This window comes from Macrotis lagotis, chromosome 1, assembly GCF_037893015.1.
Source record: "Macrotis lagotis isolate mMagLag1 chromosome 1, bilby.v1.9.chrom.fasta, whole genome shotgun sequence".
Taxonomy (NCBI): Eukaryota; Metazoa; Chordata; class Mammalia; order Peramelemorphia; family Peramelidae; genus Macrotis; species Macrotis lagotis.
In genome coordinates this window covers 290,793,976-290,816,347 of record NC_133658.1, presented here as the reverse complement: position 1 = coordinate 290,816,347, position 22,372 = coordinate 290,793,976, and the positions used below count along the sequence as shown (strand labels likewise).

At 36.8% G+C, this 22,372-nt stretch overlaps 1 protein-coding gene across 5 annotated transcripts in view; it reads left to right on the top strand.

The window, feature by feature from the left end:
* The window catches only part of GPR107 (G protein-coupled receptor 107), a 147,378-nt gene that overhangs the window by 82,294 nt on the left and 42,712 nt on the right, over nt 1–22,372 (top strand). For all 5 annotated transcript variants that reach the window (XM_074210951.1, XM_074210953.1, XM_074210949.1 and 2 more), the window contains exons 15-17: nt 2,072–2,121; nt 4,728–4,811; nt 6,123–6,244. In XM_074210951.1, the coding sequence (XP_074067052.1) occupies nt 2,072–2,121; nt 4,728–4,811; nt 6,123–6,244 (256 nt within the window). The remainder of the gene's footprint in view (nt 1–2,071; nt 2,122–4,727; nt 4,812–6,122; nt 6,245–22,372) is intronic.

The following is a 22,372-nucleotide window of genomic DNA, read 5'->3' as shown; positions in this document are numbered from 1 at the left end:
TATCCTCTTTTCTCCGTTCATACAACCACATCACTAGTTTGGATCCTTACTACCTTCCACTACTGCAGTAGACTTCTGATTGGGCTCCCTGCCTCTAGTCTTTCCCCACTCCAGTCCATCCACTAACCTGCCACAGTTAGCTTCCTAAAGTCAAAATCTGACCATATTATACATAGCTCCACACACTATAAACTCAAGTGACTCCCTGTTGTCTTTGGCCTCTTCCATCCTTTCTACTTTATTTAGATTTGACTCTCAGCCACATACTCTGCAGTCCACACTGGACTTCTTGTGTTGCTTGCACATGATGATGCTTTTCATTGACTGACCCAGCATGCCTAGAGTAATTTCTTTCCTCTCCTCTATAACCTGGTTTCCTGAGTATTCTTCAAGAATCAGCCCAATTCCCACCTTCTGCAGGAGACCTCCATAGGTCCCTTCTCAGTACTCTGAATATAGTGAATGTTGTTATTATATTGGTACAATCTTTTGTATGTTGTTTTCTCCATTAGGTGAAATAAATGTTTCCTGACTATATTTTAACTCACATTCCACTCTTTTTTTTTTCCAAGGCAGTGGGGTTAAGTAGCTTGCCCAAGGCCACATGGCTAGGTAATTATTAAGTGTCTGAGGTCAGATTTGAACCCAGGAACTCCTGACTCCAAGGCCAGTGCTCTATCCACTGCACCACCTAGCTGCCTGACAGTCCACCTTCTTCAGAAGGCCTTTCCTATACCCCCAGCTGCAAGTGCCTTCCCTTTTCAAATTACTTTTTTCTACTCTATTTTATGGGAACTAATTATTTCCTTCATTAAAATATAAACTCCTTGAGGGCAAGGAGTATTTTTAATCTTTGTATCCCTGGTGCTTTGCACAGTGCTGATGTTTAATAAATGTTTGTTCTTGTTGTCCTTAATTCTTGAGATCTCTGATTCCCTTTAGTATCAGGCAGATAACTTCATCAATTCATCCAGGCTTTCAAATTATGTTTTTGAATATATTGTAATTTGTTAACCATGTTAAGAGTAAACTTCTACTTTAGTTTGATTGCTTGACACTAATCATTAAAAGTTCTTTCCTCTACCACCAGCTGTCACATGCTTAAATCGAGGAAATAATTGAATGTTATTCATCAAAATTAATTTATCTCTTACAGTAAGATGTATGATGAATGAATTACCAAGTTAGAATTACCATGAGTCAGTATGTACTATTTAGTCATCACTTTTTCATAATGATAGGTTAAGTTAAGAAAGTTTGGACAATGATTTTTGTGGGACTTAGTCAGAAAACTAACAGATGATGTGCATATAAAAAGTTTATCACAATTGGGAAGTGAAAAAGTATCTCAATGAAAACCTAATTGAATTCTGCGAAAAGCACAGATGTGTTAATTGAAATCCTAACCTCAGCATTAAGAGATTCTTCCAAATGGTACATATAGATCAGTTGGAGACATGTTGTGCATTGATCCAAATTGAGTGTGATGAGAGAGAAATCAAATTCTTAAAGAAGAAACATAAAGTATAAGAGATAACAAGATCAGACAAGAAGATATCAGTTTTTCTAAATTAAAGGGAATAGTCCTTGAACTTTGTTCAAACTCCATAGTTCTTTATCTGGATACAGATGGTATTGTCCATTGCATACAGTTCTGTAAGCAAAATTTGGGATTTCAAGTTCTTTGCTTCTACTATATTCTCTTTACCTTCATGATACTTACTTTTAGCATGAATTGCCAAATGAACAGAACATCTGAGATGGATCATTTTAACAGGAGAATGCTGATCAGCACTAGAGTTGTACCAGAATTAAACTCTTTGCAAAAGTGGTTGCAGGGCAACTAGGTGGTGCAGTGGATAAAGCACGGACCCTGGAGTCAGGAGTACCTGGGTTCAAATCCGGTCTCAGACACTTTAATTATTACCTAGCTGTGTGGCCTTTGGGCAAGCCACTTAACCCCATTTGCCTTGCAAAAACCTAAAATAAAAAAAAAGCAACCACCTGATTAAACTTGCTATAAAATAAAATAAAATAATGATCCCTTTATTTTGTTTCCTTCTCTCCATAGCTGCTATTAACTTAGCAAAGCTGAAATTATTCAGACATTACTACGTATTGGTGAGTAAGAAATCTTAGCTCTGTAACTATTTTTTTTTAGGTGGGTCTTAAATTTCTACCATTATATTTGATATTACCAAGCATGAGTCATCACTGAATTTGCAGATTCTTAGATTTCATTTTTTTAATGAATTTAAGCAAGCAGTTTTTTAATAAAATAGCAAATACCTGTTGTTAAGAATAGAATTTGATCAATCTGTATATTAAGTGTTTTCTCGAGTAGTAACACTAGAAATGATTCCTTCATTTTCTCTAGACAATAGAAATGCTCATCACAGTGTAACTAGAGAACAGTGAAAAATATTTTGAGTCCTAGAATTTGGGATTCAGAGACAAATGCAGCAGTTCCTACCCTCAAGAACTACAGTCTGTCAATAAAGACAGTACATATACAAGTATAGAGAAAATACATATAAAATAAATACAAGATAATTTGAGATGATGAAAAATAGTAGCAACAAAGATAAAGAAAAGCTTCATGTAGAAGATGGCATTTGAGCTGAACTTTTTTTCTTTGTTCTTTAAAGATTTTATTTATTTTGAGTTTTACAATTTTTCCTCCAATCTTATGTCCCTCCCCCCATCTCCCCACAAAAAGCAATTTGTCAGTCTTTACATTGTTTCCATGTTGTACATTGATCCAAATTGAGTGTGATGAGAGAGAAATCAGATCCTTAAAGAAGAAACATAAAGTATAAGAGATAACAAGATCAGACAATAAGATATCAGTTTTTCTAAATTAAAGGGAATAGTCCTTGAACTTTGTTCAAACTCCATGGTTCTTTATCTGGATACAGATGGTATTGTCCATTGCCCACAGCCCCAAATTGTCGCTGATTGTTGCACTGATGAAATAAGCATGTGTCCATCAAGGTTAATCATCACCCCCATGTTGCTGTTAGAGTGTAACAGTGTTTTTCTGGTTCTGCTCATCTCACTCAGCATCAGTTCATGCAAATCTTTCCAGGCTTCCCTGAATTCCTATCCCTCCTGGTTTCTAATAGAATAATAGTGTTCCATGACATACCTATACAACAGGTTGTTAAGCCATTCCCCAATTGAAGGACATTCACTTAATTTCCAATTTTTTGCCACCACAAACAGGGCTGCTATAAATAGTTTTGTACAAGTGATGTTTTTACTCTTTTTTTTTATCCTCTCTTCAGGGTATAGACCCAGTAGTGGTATTGCTGGGTCAAAGGGTATGCACATTTTTGTTGCCCTTTGGGCATAATCCCAAATTGTTGAGCTGAACTTTTAAGAAACAAGGGATTCTGAAATGTAGAGGTGAGGAGGAAGTGCTTTCTAAGACAGGGAAAAAAACAACCAGTGCAAAACCCTAGAGACTGAGGATAGAATGCTTTTTCTCTAGATTTCACAGTACAGTTAAAGAAAATGAATTTCACTCTCTGGTGAAGAGCTTACATTCTTAAAGAATAGAAAAACTTTGTAGCAAGGTTTTTTTTTTAATTTTGGAAAGATAACAGATGAGAAATGTTTCTTAATTATAGCATTTCAAACAGAGCTTGGTAGAAGTTATTCAGTTCAGAAATTTTTCCTAAAAAGATGAAATTCCAGACCTTTAGTGGGGGTGGCAGGCAAGAGCCCTGATCTTTTTGCTCTGGGGAAAAAAAGGGTTTTATGAATCTTTCTATCACACCATCTGTGGCTTTGGCATTGTTAGCAGCTTCAAAAGTTCACTTTCCTAAGCAAATTTTGAGTTGTAAACAACAAAGATGGCAAGGATGGATGAATCATGAACCAATTAGTTGTTTTTGTTATTTAAAAAACCAGCTATGGAGATTAAATATTTCTCCTCTCAAGCCATGTAAAGGAGTCATTGTAGAACATCTCTAAATATGTGTGTCTTAAGAACTTAAATTCAGATTGCAAAGCTAGGGGTATCCCATCTAAACGTTATGAAACTGGGATATTTAAGACCAAAAATAAAACCTCTGTTTACTTTCAGTGAGATTTGATGATTGTGTCATTCAGTGTGGTTAAATCTGTAACACAGTAAGGTATTGTTTAGGTGTTCCAAGAATAGTCTCAAGGATCTCCTATATCACCAAGGGAAAGAATTTACAATTTTAACCTCCCCTGAACGTGTCTTTCACATATATGGAACATTGGTGTGTTTAGCCAAGAATGTGAAGATTTGAACTTTTGGATTCTCTTTTGTATTGTGTTGTTTTCTGTTGTCACTTTGAAAAATCACTACAAGTGTATCTCTTTATCTCTTGGGGATTGAAACCAAAGAAAACATTATTTTCTGCTGACTAGAAAGAAGGGGTATACTTGAATGAGATGGTAAAGGAATCATTTTAGCCATACTCGAAATGTTTTGCACTGTTCTCTAGTTACATTGTGATGAGCATTTGTATTGTCTAGAGAAAATGAAGGAATCATTTCTAGTGTAACTACTACAAAATCAATTCTTTTCTTTAGCCTATTATCCATATTTAATAACATGACTTTATAAACCTTAAGTGATATGTTCCAAATGACTTTCTATAGCTTTAAATGCATTTAAGTAGAAGAGAATGATAATATGAATGCAATGTTGTTGATTTTATTTATTTTACCTTTCCCCTTTTTTTTTGTAGATTGTCTGTTACATTTATTTCACAAGGATCATTGCAATTCTTCTCAAACTTGCTGTTCCATTCCAATGGAAATGGCTCTACCAGGTATGCAGTTGGCAGAAAGAGAAGTATATGAGACTTCTAAGAAATTTAAGTAAATGAATGTAAAGTCATTCCCTCTCTCCATAAAGAAAATTATCTATACTGTTATCTCATTACCTGAAGGTAAACTACTAAGTCCTTCTTTTTTCTGATTATTTTCAATTAAAAATCTCCCTTTGTCCATGGAAGATGCTGGATCATATGGAAAATCTGAAAGTGATTGCATTATTGATTTTGCTTTTCAGTTTATAAAGATTTTGGCAGAAGCTTGGGGGTAGGGAGGAAGAGATAGATCTTAGGTAGAGAAAGAAGACTTAGGATGTGCCCTTTATAATTAAAGCCTAACCCCAGTGTATGAAAATGATTTTTCTTCTTTGTTTATGCATTTACCTACATAAAGTAGTCTTGGATCTCTTGTCCCCATTAGCTTTAGTATCTTTTTGTTTGTTTGTTTTTTGTTTTTGCAAGGCAATGGGGTTAAGTGACTTGCCCAAGGTCACACAGCTAGGTAAGTGTCTGAGGTCAATTTGAACTCAGGTTGTCTTGACTCCAGGGCCAGTGCTCTATCTACTGTGCCATCTAGCTGCCCCCACTTTAGTATCTTTTTAAAAAAAAATTTTTTTAATTAATGGCACTGAGAAGACAGATCTATGTTTCACTAATTTAGAGAACTCCTGATGTGAAAATTCCATGCGTTTGTACATAGCAGCAACTCATCTGTAACTTAGACTTAGAGATTTGCTTAGAACTTGGAAGATAATTGATTTATCCTTAGTTACACAGTACCTAAATAGTATTTGTCAAAGGCAGGACATGAATTCAAGTGGTCTTGACTTCAGATCCAACTCAGTAACCACTATTGCTGCATACTGTCTCTCATCATAACATAAAGTATAAATGTAATGTATAGGATAATTCCTCCGAAACCTCACTGAGAAAGCAATACTAAACTTAATGTTAGGAAATCTGGGTGCAAAGCTTAGTTCTGGCACCATATAACCAAGTTATTAATCTCTTCAGACTTTCGTTTCTTGCCTGTAAGATGAGAATACTAGTGATAAGTTAACTATTTGGAACTGCCAAACAATTATGAGGAAGATTTATTTTCCTTAAAAAAGTATACCTCATGTTCTTACTTCTAAATTCATCTTCTTAGAATAGTACTAAAAGTTAGAGTCCCAATAAAACTATATCCAATAAAAGAACACAAACTAAATGTGGGAGAGGGGATTGGATGTGTTACTTTAATTCCATTTCTGTTCTAAGTTTAGTCTTGGCTAATTCCTTTATGGGGGCATGTCTTTCAATTTGCAGCTCCTGGATGAAATGGCAACTCTGGTGTTCTTTGTTTTAACTGGCTATAAATTCCGCCCAGCATCTGATAATCCCTATCTGCAGCTATCTCAGGAAGATGATGATTTGGAAATGGAATCTGTGTAAGGAATCTTTATCCTCTTCTCTAAAAAAAAAATCTTTGTTTTCTTCTCCTTATTTGTCCATCTCAATCCTCATTGGATAAAAACACCTGGTTGAATTGGGTAGACTGAGTTAACATGTTTAGGTGCTCCAGAGGTAAATTTCCTCAGTATTTGACAGAAAGAAAGAAATAAATGTTCAGACCTTAGTAGTTTGAAGTAACTGCCATACTTGTAAGAAGAGTTAACATGTTTAGGCTAGTAGTTTCTTTTAGTAATTAATGTGTTCCTAATGACAGTCAGGACTTGTAATGTTCTTGGACACTTGGTAAGTTCAAAACCTTTGTGAATGGGTGGTAGGCCACTTCAACTTCTGTCTTTAAGAGTGGTCACTGAAAATTCAATAGTGTTGCTGGCACTAAATTTCTACTCTTCCTTATTTACAAATTCCACTTGTCATTATGAAGTTATGAGCTATGACTCTTAAAGTGGGACCTTTCTGTTACATATAGAAAGCTTTAAGGCTTTCATTTCATAATGGAAGTAATTCTGAGCTGAATTCCAGTTTGTAGGATTTTTTTTTTTTTGCAAGGCAAAGGGTGTTAAGTGGCTTGCCCAAGGCCACACAGCTAGGTGTCTAAGTGTCTAAGGTCAAATTTGAACTCAGGTCCTCCTGACTCCAGGGCCAGTGCTCTGTCCAGTGTGCCACCTAGCCGCCCCCAGTTTGTAGGATTTTAAAAAAAGGAACAGGATCTTGTTAGTCTTTAGGGAAGTAAAAAGTATAGAACTCAGAAGGTACATCAGATGGTAATCCATACTTACATGTTGTATGCTGGAACATGGTTGATTTGTGGATTTGTGGGGGGTTAGCCAGAAAGCAGTCATATTTATATTCTCTTTTATTTTACTTGTCAGATTAACAAGCATTTATGAAATGCTTGCTATGTGCCAGAAGTTCTTTGCATGCAATGTTGGAAGTATTTTGACTTTTGTACTTTAAGTGATAAAAAACAGCCCATGCATGATTATATGTTATCCAAAGGATTACAATATATGATAACTCCTTTATATTTATTACCACTACTAGGAAAAATAATTTAAAGGGTGTGCTGTATTCATGGGTCAATATTATACCACTCTTTTCTAAAGACAACCATTTTTCTCTCATTTGATTCTGAATGAACCAGCAATGAGGAGAAGCACATATGACAGTTACAGGAAATATATTTGCAGAATTAGCAAAATCCTAGTAAATGACTTTCCTGTAAGAGACCCACAAACTAGAGTCAATTTAATAAGCAGTAGCATCTGCAATCCACCATACTGACAGAATTTAAATTAGACCTTATCTCTCTGGCAACAAATGAAAGAAGAAACTATCATCTCTATAATGTATTTTCAGGTTGCAACTTCAAATTAATATTAAAAAAATAGTGCATTGGAGTAGAGAGTTGAGAAATGGCATTGTGAATTTTTTTATTCCACTTGCCCTGTTACTGAGTAATAATGCTGGAGCAAACATTTACTGACTATAAGTTTCTTAACTCATGTATGATGAAACTTGAATTTCTTGAATTTCTCTCAACATCTGGAATTTGTTTCCCTTTGCCACTTTTTGACGGGTAGAAGTGTAGATGTGATAATAGATACCTTAGGAAAAAAGTGTGAATGTTCATGTAATAGATGGTGCAAGGGCATCAGTGGTCAGAGAAGAAGTTTAGAGTGAGATAATATGTTCTCGCAAATTCACAGTTGATATGAATAGAAAGAGTCTGAGAAACATGGACTGAGGTATATCTGAGTTATCATTTGTACTGTACTCATGGTGTCTCCTTTTACACTTTAGATAAAATGGTACTAACCACCAGAGTTATTCTGCTAAATAATTTTAAATGACTTCTGTAAGCCATTCAGAAATTATTTGACTACCTTTGATCATTTTTAGTGAGTTTTTGCCCTAGTTACAATGGGGCGGCTAGATGGCGCAGTGGATAGAGCACTGGCCTTGGAGTCAGGAGTTACCTGAGTTCAAATCCAACCTCAGACACATAATAATTACCTAGCTGTGTGGCCTTGGGCAAGCCACTCAACCCCATTGCCTTGCCAAAAAAAAAAATAATAATAATTCTAGTTACTAAGAATTCCTTTGTTGAAAGAATTCTATGATTTTTTTTTTTTATTAGAGTTGGCACTACAGAAAAGGCCTGAATTCAGGTTCAGGTTATCAGTGTGATCTGTATTCATCTGAAAGAGACTGAAAAGGCTAAATACAATTTTTTTATGAAGAAGTAACCCAGAATTATTATTTCCCCCCATTCGATGAGGGAAATGTCATTTATAGATTGCTTCTGTCTTAATATCCTAGAAATAACTCAAGCTAGAAGCATCCAGAATTTCATCCTTGAGAAGGGCTTGAGGTCAATTCAATTCAAGAAATATCTGTTAAGAACCTACTAGATGTAAAACTCTGAGTATGCAACTATCTCACAGTGACCTTATCCCAGCTTTTCAGACATTGATGTTTTCTTTTGGATACAGGGGAACTATAAGTCAGGTTAGAATGTGGGGGGGAGCAAAGAATGCAGCTGATCCTGAATGCTCTAAAAAATCTGAGAAGCATGAGAGCCCTTTCATCTGGAAAGAATAACAAAAAGCCTGTAAACTGAGGCAAAAATCTATTCATGTCATCTAGGAAATTGAGGGAATTAGAACACCAAGTGGTTAGTGGGAATTGAGTGAACCACACTGACTTCATCTTGGTACTCAGCAGTGCCAAATCTAAGGAAAGTGACAGGTCCCAATTTGTTCTGTAGTTTGGCATGTGTTACTTAATAAAACTGTGCTTGGGAATTTAAATTTGTTTCCTTAGTCATCCTTTTCTAGTCACATCACCTATGAACTTGTAACACAAGGACATAGTCAGAAAAGAAGGATCTGCTCCCAGACACTTTATAACTATCTAGCTGTATGACCTTGGTCAAGTCACTTAAATCCATTGCCTTGCCAAAAAAAGATTAGATTAATCTCAAATTAATTTTGGGCAGCTAGGTGGCATACTGGATAGAGCATTGGCCCTGGAGTCAGGAGGACCTGAGTTCAAATTCAGCCTCAGACACTTAATAATTACCTAGCTGTGTGACCTTGGCAAGTTACTTAACCCCAATGCCTTAAATAAAATTTAAAAAGAAAAGAAAAGAAGGGATGTATTTTACGTATGAGAGATGGTCCTAGGTAAATACACAGAAGCAAGAAGTAGTAGGTAACAGCTAGTAGTCCATTTTGGCTAGAACATAGAGCACCCTATAAGTGAAGAGAATTAAAACAACAAAAATAGTTAAATTTTTTAAGGGAATAGAGCAGTTGTAGCATTGTATCAAAACATAATTATATTTTGCTAGTGGATTCTAATATTCCCTATCTCTTATGCCAGTTCCCTCAAGTGGACAGATTAGTTTCAAGCAGACTACTAGTTTTCTGTACCCATTAGTGGAGAATTTCCTACATGAGTCTGTGGGCACCCCACAGCTAATCAAAAGCCTAGTATTTATCCCTGGCATAAGTAGATTATTACCTATAAGCACTCTGCAGTTTTACTGGATGTCCAGATTTGGACTTTGTTTGAAGTGAAGAGCCCTTCTGAGGGCTCAACCCTTTTGTGGGTGTCACAAAGACTTCTTTGTGACAAATATCAGGTCCTTTGAATTCTGATTTGTTCAGTGCTCTCCACTCCTTCCTTTCCTCTGACCTGATCTTGCTTCACAGTTTTTGAGGTTTTCCTCTGATACATTTTTCCTATGTGGTTTCTCTCCTACCTCCTTTTGTGAAATTTTGCTCTCAAAGTTCCTATGACTGTCATTCCTGTGATGTAGTCTGTTGATATTTGTGAGTATTTCAAAGGAAAGCCTTATTTCATCCATTCCACTGGATGGAAATCCTTTCTGTTCCTGATTTCAGATAGAGGAATTGTTGCCTTATTATGCAGTTATTAAACTACCAAACCAAATATGATGTCTCCCTATGAGAATATATAATGATGGCATAATTGTGAGTAACACAGATTTTCAGTTTTAGTCCCCCCTTCCCCTCTTCTTTCATTGTCTTTCTCTGGGCTGAGATTCAAAGGTGTTTCTAATTTTCAGTAATGGAACTTGTCATTAAAAATTCAGTAAGTTAAAAAGTATTGAATGCAATTTTAATTACTAGATTCAGTAGCCTTTACATTTAGCATGCATATTCATGGTGATCTGGATTATTTCTAAGAGTGGTAGGGGAGCACATGCTGAGTTTCTTTGCCACAGCTAGGAAGTGGTCTCCTTAAAGTTCTGCTTCCAGTCTACCATTCTCAAGGCTACTGTTAACCTCTTGCTGCCTATTGATTTGATTTGTTATGAGAAGTGGAAGCAGGAGAATTGAAATCTGATTTAGTAATCTCTTAACTATACCAAGCTACATTTATATCCAGAGGACATTCTGTGTTTGGTTATAGAAATAACTATGGTAAGTATTGGTTGAAGTTTTGTGAAATTCAGATCATCAGACTGAGTGAGAGTTAAGAGATCTAGATTCTAATCTATTGTATGTGACCTTGAGAAAGTTGCTTAATGCTCTCTGGGCCTTATTCTCATTTTTAAAGTGGAGACATTAGGGAATGTTGATGGAGTAGATAACCAATAACGCTTCTTCTAACACAGCAGTTCTGAGATTCTATCCTGGAAATCTGTTCTTCACCTACCAGCTTTAGCAATGATAATTATTATAGTTTATCTATTATTTGAATCATTTGAAAAATGTTCCATTTTGATTCAAATAATAGTCAGAAATAACCTGAGTTCAAATTTGGCCTCAGACACTGCTGGCTGTGTGACCCTGGACAAGTCATGTAATCCTGTTTACCTTATCCATTATCTTTGCCACGAGAACACCAAATGGCACAGAGAATTGGACATGACTGGAAAATAACTGAACAACTTACAGTGACAACTATTATAGCAAATCTAGTAACTGAATCGTTTTAAAACTTTGCCCATTTCACTGTAAGTGCATTTTTTATTACTTTCTAATAGCAAGAGGAATAACAGATGGCTATTGATGAACTAATCCACAGATCCTTTGAAGGATAGCTCTCTGTAGTATGACCAGCCAACTCTTTGCCTATTTCATTACTTTTATCATTTGTACATAGACCAGAATGAGTGAGAAGAGAAATGTGAAGCAGGGAAGTTGTTGAAACTTCCCAAGTTACTTATTGAGATCTTTGAGATGCTATTATAATTCTAACTTACTCCTTCTTGCTGATGCAATCTGTTTGTTTTAACTTTGAAGATATGCTGTGTGGTTTGCATCAAGAGAATCCATTGGAGACCCAATTGGAATAAAATATCAGTGGGTCATATTTAGCTCTTCTATACTTTAGCTCTAGCTCTACAAAATATTATTCTCACAACGTTGTTAGATTGGTAATAAAGAGAAAAGGCATATTGTGATCAGCTTCTTGAAGGTTTGTTCATAAAATGGGATAGTGTGAATTACAGATTTCAGACTACAACATTCCCATGTTTTATTTTCCAACCAGGTTATCATAACCTAACAAGAGTTCAGTCCTCAGTAGGGAAAATTTTAGTTTGCATTTTATTTCTGAGTTAAGTACTTGAGGGCAAGTGAAGAAATATATATTAGATATCAAAAGGTTTATTGTATGTTATTTGGTGATATGATTGTAATGTTTCCCAGTATGCAGGCAGGATGTTTAGTAGAAGCAACATTGTATATATTATGTTGCTCTCAGAGAAATGTGTGAACTTTTACTAAACAAGGTCAGTCATTATACTTGAACCAGCAGAGGAAATGATAATGGGTTATTTCAGTGGAATTTTTTTCTTTGCTTCAGAAAGATGTCTGTGATCTGCAGGCTTGTATTCTATATTACTGACATCTGCAGTAAAACTTAAGTTACTTTGTTACTGAAGGTAGAATTAATATAAGAAGAATAAAGATTCCTTTATAGGATACTTTTGCCCTTTCTCCTCTAAAGATAAAGTGGTCTGGGACTGTCTGGACCTCTAAGAATGTAATTCTCTCCCCTTTCAAGATTTCTACCCAAAATAGTGATAGCTACAGCCCTGGGTGTTAGCCAGACAGTTTTTCACACCAGGTGACTGATCTCTGCAAATTTTAGCAATGCAGCCTTCTCTCGGCTAAGCCTCCACATTTTGTTAGTTAAACCAACACTGTTTAAGAATCTTTGGGAAGCTAAATGAGTTTATTATTTAGCCATAAATTAAAGGTGATATCCTAAACCAGTTAGGGGAGTATAGGAAAAAAATTACCTGTCTGGATCTATAGGTAAGAGAAGAATTCATAACCAGAAAAGAGATAAGATCACAGGAGGTAAAATGGATAATTTTTTCTATTAAAATTAAAAATTTTTTCACAAATAAAACCATTGAAACCAAAATTAGAAAGACAGTAGGAATCTGAGGTTGGGAATTACTGCAGATTTCTCTGATGAAGGTCTCATTTCTCAAATATATGGAAAACTGAGCCAGTTTTTTCTCAATTGATAAATGATCAAAAGATATGAATAAGCATTTTTCAGAAGAAACTTAACTATCAGTAGCCACATGAAAAAATTCTCTGACCCATTAAGAATTAGAGAAATGCAAATTAAAACAACTCTGAGTTGCTATCTTATACTTATTAGATTGTCTAATAAGACAGAAAAGGAAAATGACAAATGCTAAAGGGAATTTGGAAAAAATAGGGACTGTAATGCACTGTTGGTAGAATTATCAACTGATCCACCAATTCTGGAGAACAGTTTGGAATTATGTACAATATAAAACTGTAATGTACCCTTTGACGCAACAATAGTGCTCTACTGGGTTTGTGTCCCAAAGAGATCAAAGAAAAGGGAAAATGAGCCTTATGTACAAAAATATTAATGACAACAACTGTTTTTGTGATGGTAAAGAAATAGAAATTGATGGAATGCTTATCAAATGGGGAAATATGTTGTGGTACATGATTGGCTTGAAATACTTTTGTCCTGGAAGAAATAATGAGCCAAATAGTTTCAGAAAACCTTGTGAAGATTTATATGAATTGATATAAAGTGAAGTGAGTAGAACCAGGAGAATATTGCTTGCAATATTGAAGTGATGATCAATGTGAAATGTCAGGTCCTCTGATCAATACAGTGATCCAAAACAATTCTGAAGTACTCAGGATGAAAAATCCACCTCCATAGAAAGAAGCCCTGAGTGCAGATTGAAGTTTTTTTTCCCATTTTTCCTTCTTTGTCTTGCCTTTTTTTTTTGTAACGTGGCTATTGTAGAAATATGGTTTGCATGTTTCATATGGATAGTGGATATTGTATTTCTTACCTTCTCAAAGAGTGGTGGTGGGGTATGGAAGTAAGAGAATCTGGAACTGAAAATAAAAAAAAATTTTAAAAATATAAGATAGAGGTGGCTAGGTAGCACATTGGATAGAGCACTGGCCCTGGAGTCAGGAGTACCTGAGTTCAAATCCGGCCTCAGACACTTAATAATTACCTAGCTGTGTGGCCTTGGGCAAGCCACTTAACCCCATTTGCCTTGCAAAATCCTAAAAACAAAAAAATTTTAAATGAAATTTAAAAAAAAAAATACACTTTCTGGAGGAAAAAACCAACTCCTTGGAGAATTAAAAAGATTTATGAGGTCTGGGAGAGCAATATTTAAAGGAAAAAATAGTTGGAAGAAGATGGTGAAATAGTAAGAAGAAATTTAACAAACCCATATACCCCAGCTCCTCCATGCACCAAAAAGCATTCTGTTCAGAAAATACAGGGGGAAACACCATAATTTTTCTAACCAGGTCAAGAGGAGAGCTTTGTGGAGAATAAGAATGATGTTTGGCAGAATCTTAACCACTTGGAGCACAGGAAAGGCAATGGACCAAGGCAAGAAGAAGTCCAGGTGCAGCATAGAGTATTCCAACAAGTGTCAAATTGCAACTATTACTCACTATCCAGTTCCAGGTCACAGATCCAGGGAGGACTGAGAAAAGAATCTGATCGTCAGAGTGACATTCTGCAGTGAAGAGCACTCAGGGTAGAATCAAACAGCAACTGTGTGCTTTCAGCCTACAGAATAATACCCAGGTTAGGAATCCCAGACCAAAGGGAAACCATAAATTCTATCACACTCTAAACCAACAGAACTTTTCAGTGTTCAGAGTGGCCAAGTCTAGCAGCATTCTACTGGAACTTCAGTTGGAGAAAGCTCACAAGTTTGTAGCTCAAATCCAACCCAGTTCAGAAACTTGCAGAACTTAGAGCTGTAGAACAGCAATGAGGCTTTGATCTTGATCTCACAGCTTTGGGAACACTGGAAGTTTCCTGATTTCTAGCTAAAACTCTTACAGAGATCCTGAATTACAAACTACTTAGTACCTCAAGAAAACAATATCAGGACCTTCTCAGACAATCCTTCTAGAAGACCATAGTTTGGCCTTAATATCAAGTCGAAAATCAGGAAGAATAAGCAAACAAACAAAAAAAATTTCCCCCCTTCCCCCGAAAAAACTATTATTGTGACAGGGATGTTCAAAGAACAGACTTAGAAGAATAAAATTACTTTAAAACATTAACAAGCAAAACCTCAAAGAAAAACTAAGCTTGGGCAGATTAAACTAGAATTTCTGGAAGAAATAAAGCAAGAATTGTTTGTGTTTTGTTTTCAAAACTTTTTCTAAATGAAACCAGAGTTTGAGAGGAAAAAAAAGAAGGAAGTGGAAAGGGAATTTACAGTTTAAGAAAAGTGGTTTTAAAAAAGGCCTTGCCCAAGCAACCAACTTCCTGAAAAATAGTAATATCAAGATGGAAGCCAAAGATTCCATAAGAAAATAAGTACTGCAGTTAGGTGGCACAGTATATAGAGCACTGGCCCTGGAACCAGGAGTACCTGAGTTCAAATCTAGCCTCAGACACTTAGTAATTACCTAGCTGTGTGGCCTTGGGCAAGCCACTTAACCCCATTGCCTTAAATAAAATATATATCTATATCTCCCTCTGTCTCTCTATCTGTGAAAGCAAGAACTAGTTAGTCAAAGTTAAAAGATTTGTGGGAGGGGCAGTTAGGTGGCACAGTGATAGAGCACCAGCCCTGGAGCCAAGAGGACCTGAGTTCAAATCTGGCCTCAGACCTTAATAATTGCCTAGCTGTGTGACCTTGGGCAAGTCACTTAACCCCATTGCCTTACCAAAAAAATAAAAAAAAGAACCCAGCAATACCACTACTGGGTCTATACAATGAAGAGATGATGAAAAAGGGTAAAAACATTATTTGTATAAAAGTATTCATAGCAGCCCTGTTTGTGGTGGCAAAGAATTGGAAATCAAGTACATGTCCTTCAATTGGGGAATGGCTTAGCAAACTGTGGTATATATATGTCATGGAACACTATTGTTCTATTAGAAACCAGGAAGGATGGGATTTCAGGGAAGCCTGGAGGGATTTGCATGAACTGATGCTGAGTGAGATGAGCAGAACCAGAAAAACACTGTACACCCCAACAGCAACATGGGGGTGATGTTCAACTCGCTCATTCCATCAGTGCAACAATCGGGAACAATTTTGGGCTGTCTACAAAGTAGAGTGCCATCTGTATTCAGTAAAGAGCTATGGAGTTTGAACAAAGTTCAAGGACTATTCCCTTTAATTTAGAAAAAAAACAGATATCTTATTGTCTGATCTTGTACCTCTTAGACTTCTTGTCTCTTCCTTAAGGATATGATTTCTCTCTCATCACACTCAATTTGGATCAAGGTACAACATGGAAAGAGTAAAGACTGACAGATTGCTTTCCATGGGGGGGGGGGAGTAAGATGGGGGGGGAGATTGTAAAACTCAAATAATGTCTTTAATAATAAAAAAATAAATAAAAAAGAGATTTCATAGCAAAAACATGAAACTAGAAAATAGATCAAGAAAAGATAATTTAAGAATCATTGAACTACCTGAGAATTGTGACCAAAAAAAAGAACTTAGACATAACATTTCAAGAAATTATTATTTTTTTTAAACTGCCTAGATCTCTGAGGAACCAGAAGGAAAAGTAAAAATAGAATCTTCTTTAAAAAAAAATTGTATCTTCTGGTACATCCTGAAAGAAACCATAGAATGAAAACTCCAAGGAACATAGCAACCATAACCTAGAATTTCCTGTTCATAGAGAAAGTACTATAAGCAGTCAGAAAAAATTTGAGTACTGCAGAGACAATCAAAATCCCACAAGATTTAGCTGCCACTACTTTAGAAGAGTGGAGGTCTTAGAATATATTGTTCCAGAAGACAAATATAGACTTAAAATATTACCTAGAAAAAATGATTATAATCCTTTAGGAGAGAAAATGAATTTTTAATGAAATAGAGAATTACAAGCATTTCAGATGAAAAGACCAGAGTTACATAGCAACTTACATAGCAACAAAAAGGTAGACATGACAGAACAATCATCAGGGACTACATATGGATAAAATGTTTACATTCTAATATGAAGAGACGATATAATACAGGTATCCCTTCTGAACCAATATTGTCATGAGTTGTTCTTTTAAATTTTAATATAAATATTTTATTTGTTTTCCAATTATATACAATAGTAGTTTCTACCTATCATTTTTTTGGTAAAGTTTTTGCATTTTACAATTTTCTCCCACCCTCCTTTCCCTCCCCTCACCCCCTCACAGAAGGCAGTCTGATAATTTTTACATTGTTTTCATGCTATACAATGATCAAAATTGAATGTGTTGAGAGAAAAATCATATCCTTGAGGAAAGAAGAAAATATGAGAGAGAGCAAAATTATGTAGTACATAAGACAACTTTTTTTTTTTAATTGAAGGTCTTTGGTCTTTAAATTCCACAGTTCTTTCTTTGGATACAGATGGTATTCTCCATTGCAGACACCCTAAAATTGTCCCTGATTATTACACTGATGAAATGAGCAAGTCCATTAAGATCGATCACCACCTCCACATCATGGGGAGTTTTAGAGGAAATCTAATTATCTTGATGATCTTCAAAGAAGAAATGGGAAGGGAGAGATAGAGAAGACGATATGGAAAAATTATATTACATGTCAGGGTATGTAGAAGACTATACAAAGAGGAGAGAGGATGGAAAGGGTTGATGGGACTGGAACTTCCCTCATCTCAACTAGTCAAAGGCAAAAAGAATACAAAAAAATATATACATGCACGTGCACATACACACACATTTAATATTATAAGGAAATGGTTCTTGTCCTTCATAATTGAAGACCAAAATGATATCACTAGGTTTGAGACAAATGACAGCGTGTCCAACTGTAGCTGATCAAACCAATACGAGCTTGGAATGCTCTACCACAGGTTGGGCGCAAATAGTTCATGTGGTCACCTGGGGTGGGTACTCTAAACTTATGGATATTGTGTTTTCTTTGAGCTGCTTCAATTCTGTCTTCCTCACAGAGTGCAGCCCCCTCACTGATGAGGGCATGCCATGCTGGGAAGTCATGTACCAGTGTCTTCCAAACTATACAATCAATTCTAAAAGTCTTCAATGAGACCTTCAGGGTGTCTCCGTATCACTTCTTCTGATCCCCTTGTGATTGCTTGCCTTGTGTGAGTTCTCCTTAAAAGAATTCTTTTTGGCAAGTGCACTGCCTAAACAACGTGTCCAGTCTATCATAATTGCACTCTCTGTAATAAGGTTGGAATGCTAGGCAGTTTAGCTCAAGAAAGGACCTCAGTGTCTGATATCTTCTCCTGTCAAGTGATCTTCAGAATCTTCCTAAGACAATTTGAATGGAAGCAATTCAGTTTCCTGACATGGTGCTGGTAGACTATCCAGGTTTCACAGGCATAGAGCAATGAGATCAACACAACAGCTCTGTAGACCTTCAGTTTAGTAATCACTCTAATACCTCTTCTCTCCCACACTTTCTTTTGGAGTCTCCCAAATAAATACTGAGCTAGCTCTGGAAATATGAGTGTCGACCTCATTGTCAATGTGTACCTCCTTGGAAAGGAAACTGCCAAGGTAAACAAATTTGTCCACAGTTCTCAAAACTCCATTTGCTGTAATCGATAGTACAAATATGGATGGTGTGGTGCTGGCTGATGGAGCCACCTATGTTTTCTTCTGGATACAGGTAGTATTCTCCATCACAGATAGCCCCAAATTGTCCCTGATTGTTGCACTGATGGAATGAGCAAGTTCATCAAGGTTGATCATCACCCCCATGTTGCTGTTAGGGTGTACAATATTTTTCTGGTTCTGCTCATCTCGCTCAGTATCAGTTCATGCAAATCCCTCCAGGCTTTCCTGAATTTCTATTTTTTTTAGGTTTTTGCAAGGCAAATGGGGTTAAGTGGCTTGCCCAAGGCCACAAAGCTAGGTAATTATTAAGTGTCTGAGACCAGATTTGAACTCAGGTACTCCTGACTCCAAGGCCAGTGCTCTATCTACTGCGCCACCTAGCTACCTCTCCTCATGGTTTCTAATAGAACAGTAGTGTTCCATGATATACTTATACCAGTTTGCTAAGCCATTCCCCAATTGAAGGACATTTACTTGATTTCCAATTCTTTGCCACCACAAACAGGGCTGCTATGAATATTTTTGTACAAGTGATGTTTTTACCCTTTTTCATCATCTCTTCAGGGTATAGGCCCAGTAGTGGTATTGCTGGATCAAAGGGTATACACATTTTTGTTGCTCTCTGGGCATAGTTCTAGACTGCTCTCCAGAAAGGCTGGATGAGTTCACAGCTCCACCAACAATGTATTAGTGTTCCAGATTTCCCACAACCCTTGCAACAATGACCAATGTCCTTTCTGGTCATATTGGCCAGTTTGAGAGGTGTGAGGTGGTACTTCAGAGATGCTTTAATTTGCATTTCTCTAATAAGTAATGATTTAGAGCAATTTTTCATATGACTATTGATTGCTTTGATTTCCTCATCTGTAAATTGCCTTTGCATGTCCTTTGACCATTTGTCATTTGGGGAGTGACTTTTTGTTTTTAATTTGACTCAGTTCTCTATATATTTTAGAAATGAGTCCTTTGTCAGAAATACTAGTTGTAAAGATTGTTTCCCAGTTTACTACATTTCTTTAGATCTTGGTTACAGTGATTTTGTCTGTGCAAAAGCTTTTTGATTTAATGTAATCAAAGTCATCTAGTTTGTTTTTAGTGATGTTCTCCATCTCTTCCTTAGTTATAAACTGCTCCCCTTTCCATAGATATGGCAGATAAACTAGTCCTTGATCCTCTAGTTTGCTTATAATATTGTTTTTATATCTAAATCCTGTATCCATTTTGATATTATCTTGATATAGGGTATGAGGTGTTGGTCTAATCTAAGTTTCTTCCATACTAACTTCCAATTTTCCCAGCATTTTTTATCAAGAGAGAGTTTTTATTCCAATAGCTGGACTCTTTGGGTTTATCAAACAGCAGATTGCTATAATCATTTCCTGCTATTGTACCTAGTCTATTCCACTGGTCCACCACTCTATTTCTTAGTCAATACCAGACAATTGTGATGACTGATGTTTTATAATGTAATTTTAGATCTGGTAGGGCTAAGCCACCTTCTTTTGCACTTTTTTCATTGAATCCATGGAGATTCTTGACTTTTTATTTCTCCACATGAATTTACTTACCACTTTTTTTTAAAGGTTTTTGCAAGGCAAACGGGGTTAAGTGGCTTGCCCAAGGCCACACAGCTAGGTAATTATAAAGTGTCTGAAACCGCATTTGAACCCAGGTACTCCTGACTCCAGGGCCAGTGCTTTATCCACTGTGCCACCTAGCCACCCCTTTTACCACTTTTTCTAACTCATTAAAGTAATTTTTTGGAATTTTGATTGGTAGGGCACTAAACAAGTAGTTTAGTTTTGGTAGAATTGTCATTTTTATTATATTAGCTCCCCCTATCCATGAGCAGTTGATGTTTGCCCAGTTATTTAAATCTGATTTTATTTGTGTGAGAAGTGTTTTGTAATTATTTTCAAAAAGTTTCTGAGTCTGTCTTGGCAAATAGACTCCCAGGTATTTTATATTGTCTGCAGTTACTTTGAATGGGATTTCTCTTTCTAGCTCTTCCTGCTGTATCTTGTTAGTCATATATAAAAAAGTTGAGTATTCATGAGGGTTTATTTTATATCCTGCAACTTTGCTAAAGTTGCTAATTGTTTCCAGTAGTCTTTTGGATGATTTCTTGGGATTCTCTAAGTATACTATCATGTCATCTGCAAAGAGTGAGAGTTTTGTCTCTTCCTTCCCAATTATAATTCCTTCAGTTTCTTTTTTCTTCTCTTATTGCTGAAGCTAATATTTCTAATATGATATTGAATTGTAGTGGTAATAATGGTCCACCTGTTTTCTTGTGTTAATTGTTAGGCTAAAATTAGCATAAGGCGCAGATAATGATCCATACTTTGTTGCATATCAGTGCAGGAGCTGACCTTGAGGCCATGTTCATCCTTGTTGAAGGTGTTTGATAACATGGTGAAAATATCATGCTAAAAAGTATGGGAGCAAGGACACATCCTTGTATCATTCCACATGTGACTGGGAAATCTTGAGAGCATTGTCCACTATCCAGACAGTGTTTGTGATAAGAAGGTCTTGAGATGCACAAGGTGCATCAACAGAAGGTGTCCATTGCTATTGCTGTCTCCAGCTCCATTCCTCCCAAGGATTCCCTGCCTTGTCTGGTAATCTGAGCCTACTCTAGCATTGAAGTCACCCAGGATTTTAAGCCTGTCCTCTTTTGGTACATTGATAAGACTCTCCAGGTCTTCATAAAATTTTTCTTTTAACTTCATCATTGATCTTCATGGTGGTAACATAGGCACTGATGATGGTGGCATGGCTTTTTCCTGGAAGTGGCAATCTCATTGTCATGAGCCTATCATTCACTCCTTTTGGTGGGCACTCAAGAGTGTTGGCTAGATTAATTTTTTTTTTTGCAAGGCAGTGGGGTTAAGTGGCTTGCCCAAGGCCACACAGCTAGGTAATTATTAAGTGTCTGAGGCCGGATTTGAACTCAGGTCCTCCTGACTCCAGGGCCAGTGCTCTATCCACTGTGCCACCTAACCACCCCTAGATTAATTTTGATTGCAAAACCTACCCCAGTTTCACATCATTCCCTTTCACTGTGACCACTCCAGAAAAACATCCAGCTCCAGCTTCAGTAAGCTGGCCTTTATTTGCCAGCCTTGTTTCATTCAGGCCTGCTATTTAGATATGATACCTGTCAAGTTCTCTTGCAACAAGAGCTATTTGTCTTTCAGGTCTATTGGAGTGTAGGGTGTGTTCAAGGAAGACTTGTACCTTGGTATGAGGGCTGCTGAGCCCTCTTCAGGATTACTTTCTATCTTTGATATCCACCCGAGCCACCTAGCTCTCACCTGTGACTTCAAGAAGCTGTAGAATGCACAGAGGTTATACCCTGATAAAGGGTTTCAGAAAGTGAACTAAACCATGTTGAGGGTAACCGAGGGAGTCTCAAACTCATTGGTGACTATCCCAAGCATGTGAAGTCTTTCTTTCATTTGTCGAATGGGCAGAGAACATTTCATTCCAATGACCATGAAGCCAGCTGAAGTAGGTGCTGTGGAGCTCTTAGGACTTGGTTAAACATTGAAGATACCAAGGTCATCCAATGCATCTAGAGTCCTCACCAGTTTGTCTTGACTCTGTCTTGCCATGTTGGATCATGATGACTTTGGAAGAAGGAGAGTGAGGTAGTTGGTTTCATGCAACTCTTCCTCACTTAAATCCAATTTACGCATGCAACAACATACTTCACTCATATAATCATTCCTCAAAGTCCTGTGGTGACAGGCATGTGACGAAGTAGGAGAGGAGCTGGGAGCTGTTGTCACAACTGACTGCACACAGGCGGCCCAGGGCCATGGGGTTATTTCTCCCCTGAAAGCAGCATTAGATTTGGCAACCCCCCGGGTGACTGAGCAACCCTTTTAAGGATTGCACTGCTCACCTTATGATGTGAGGAAGGGGCTAGAAAAGATGCCCTAAAAATTGTCTGCTTACTCAACCTTGGTCTGATTACCTTGGCAGGTGGAGAATCCCACAGTGTGGCTGAGACAAAA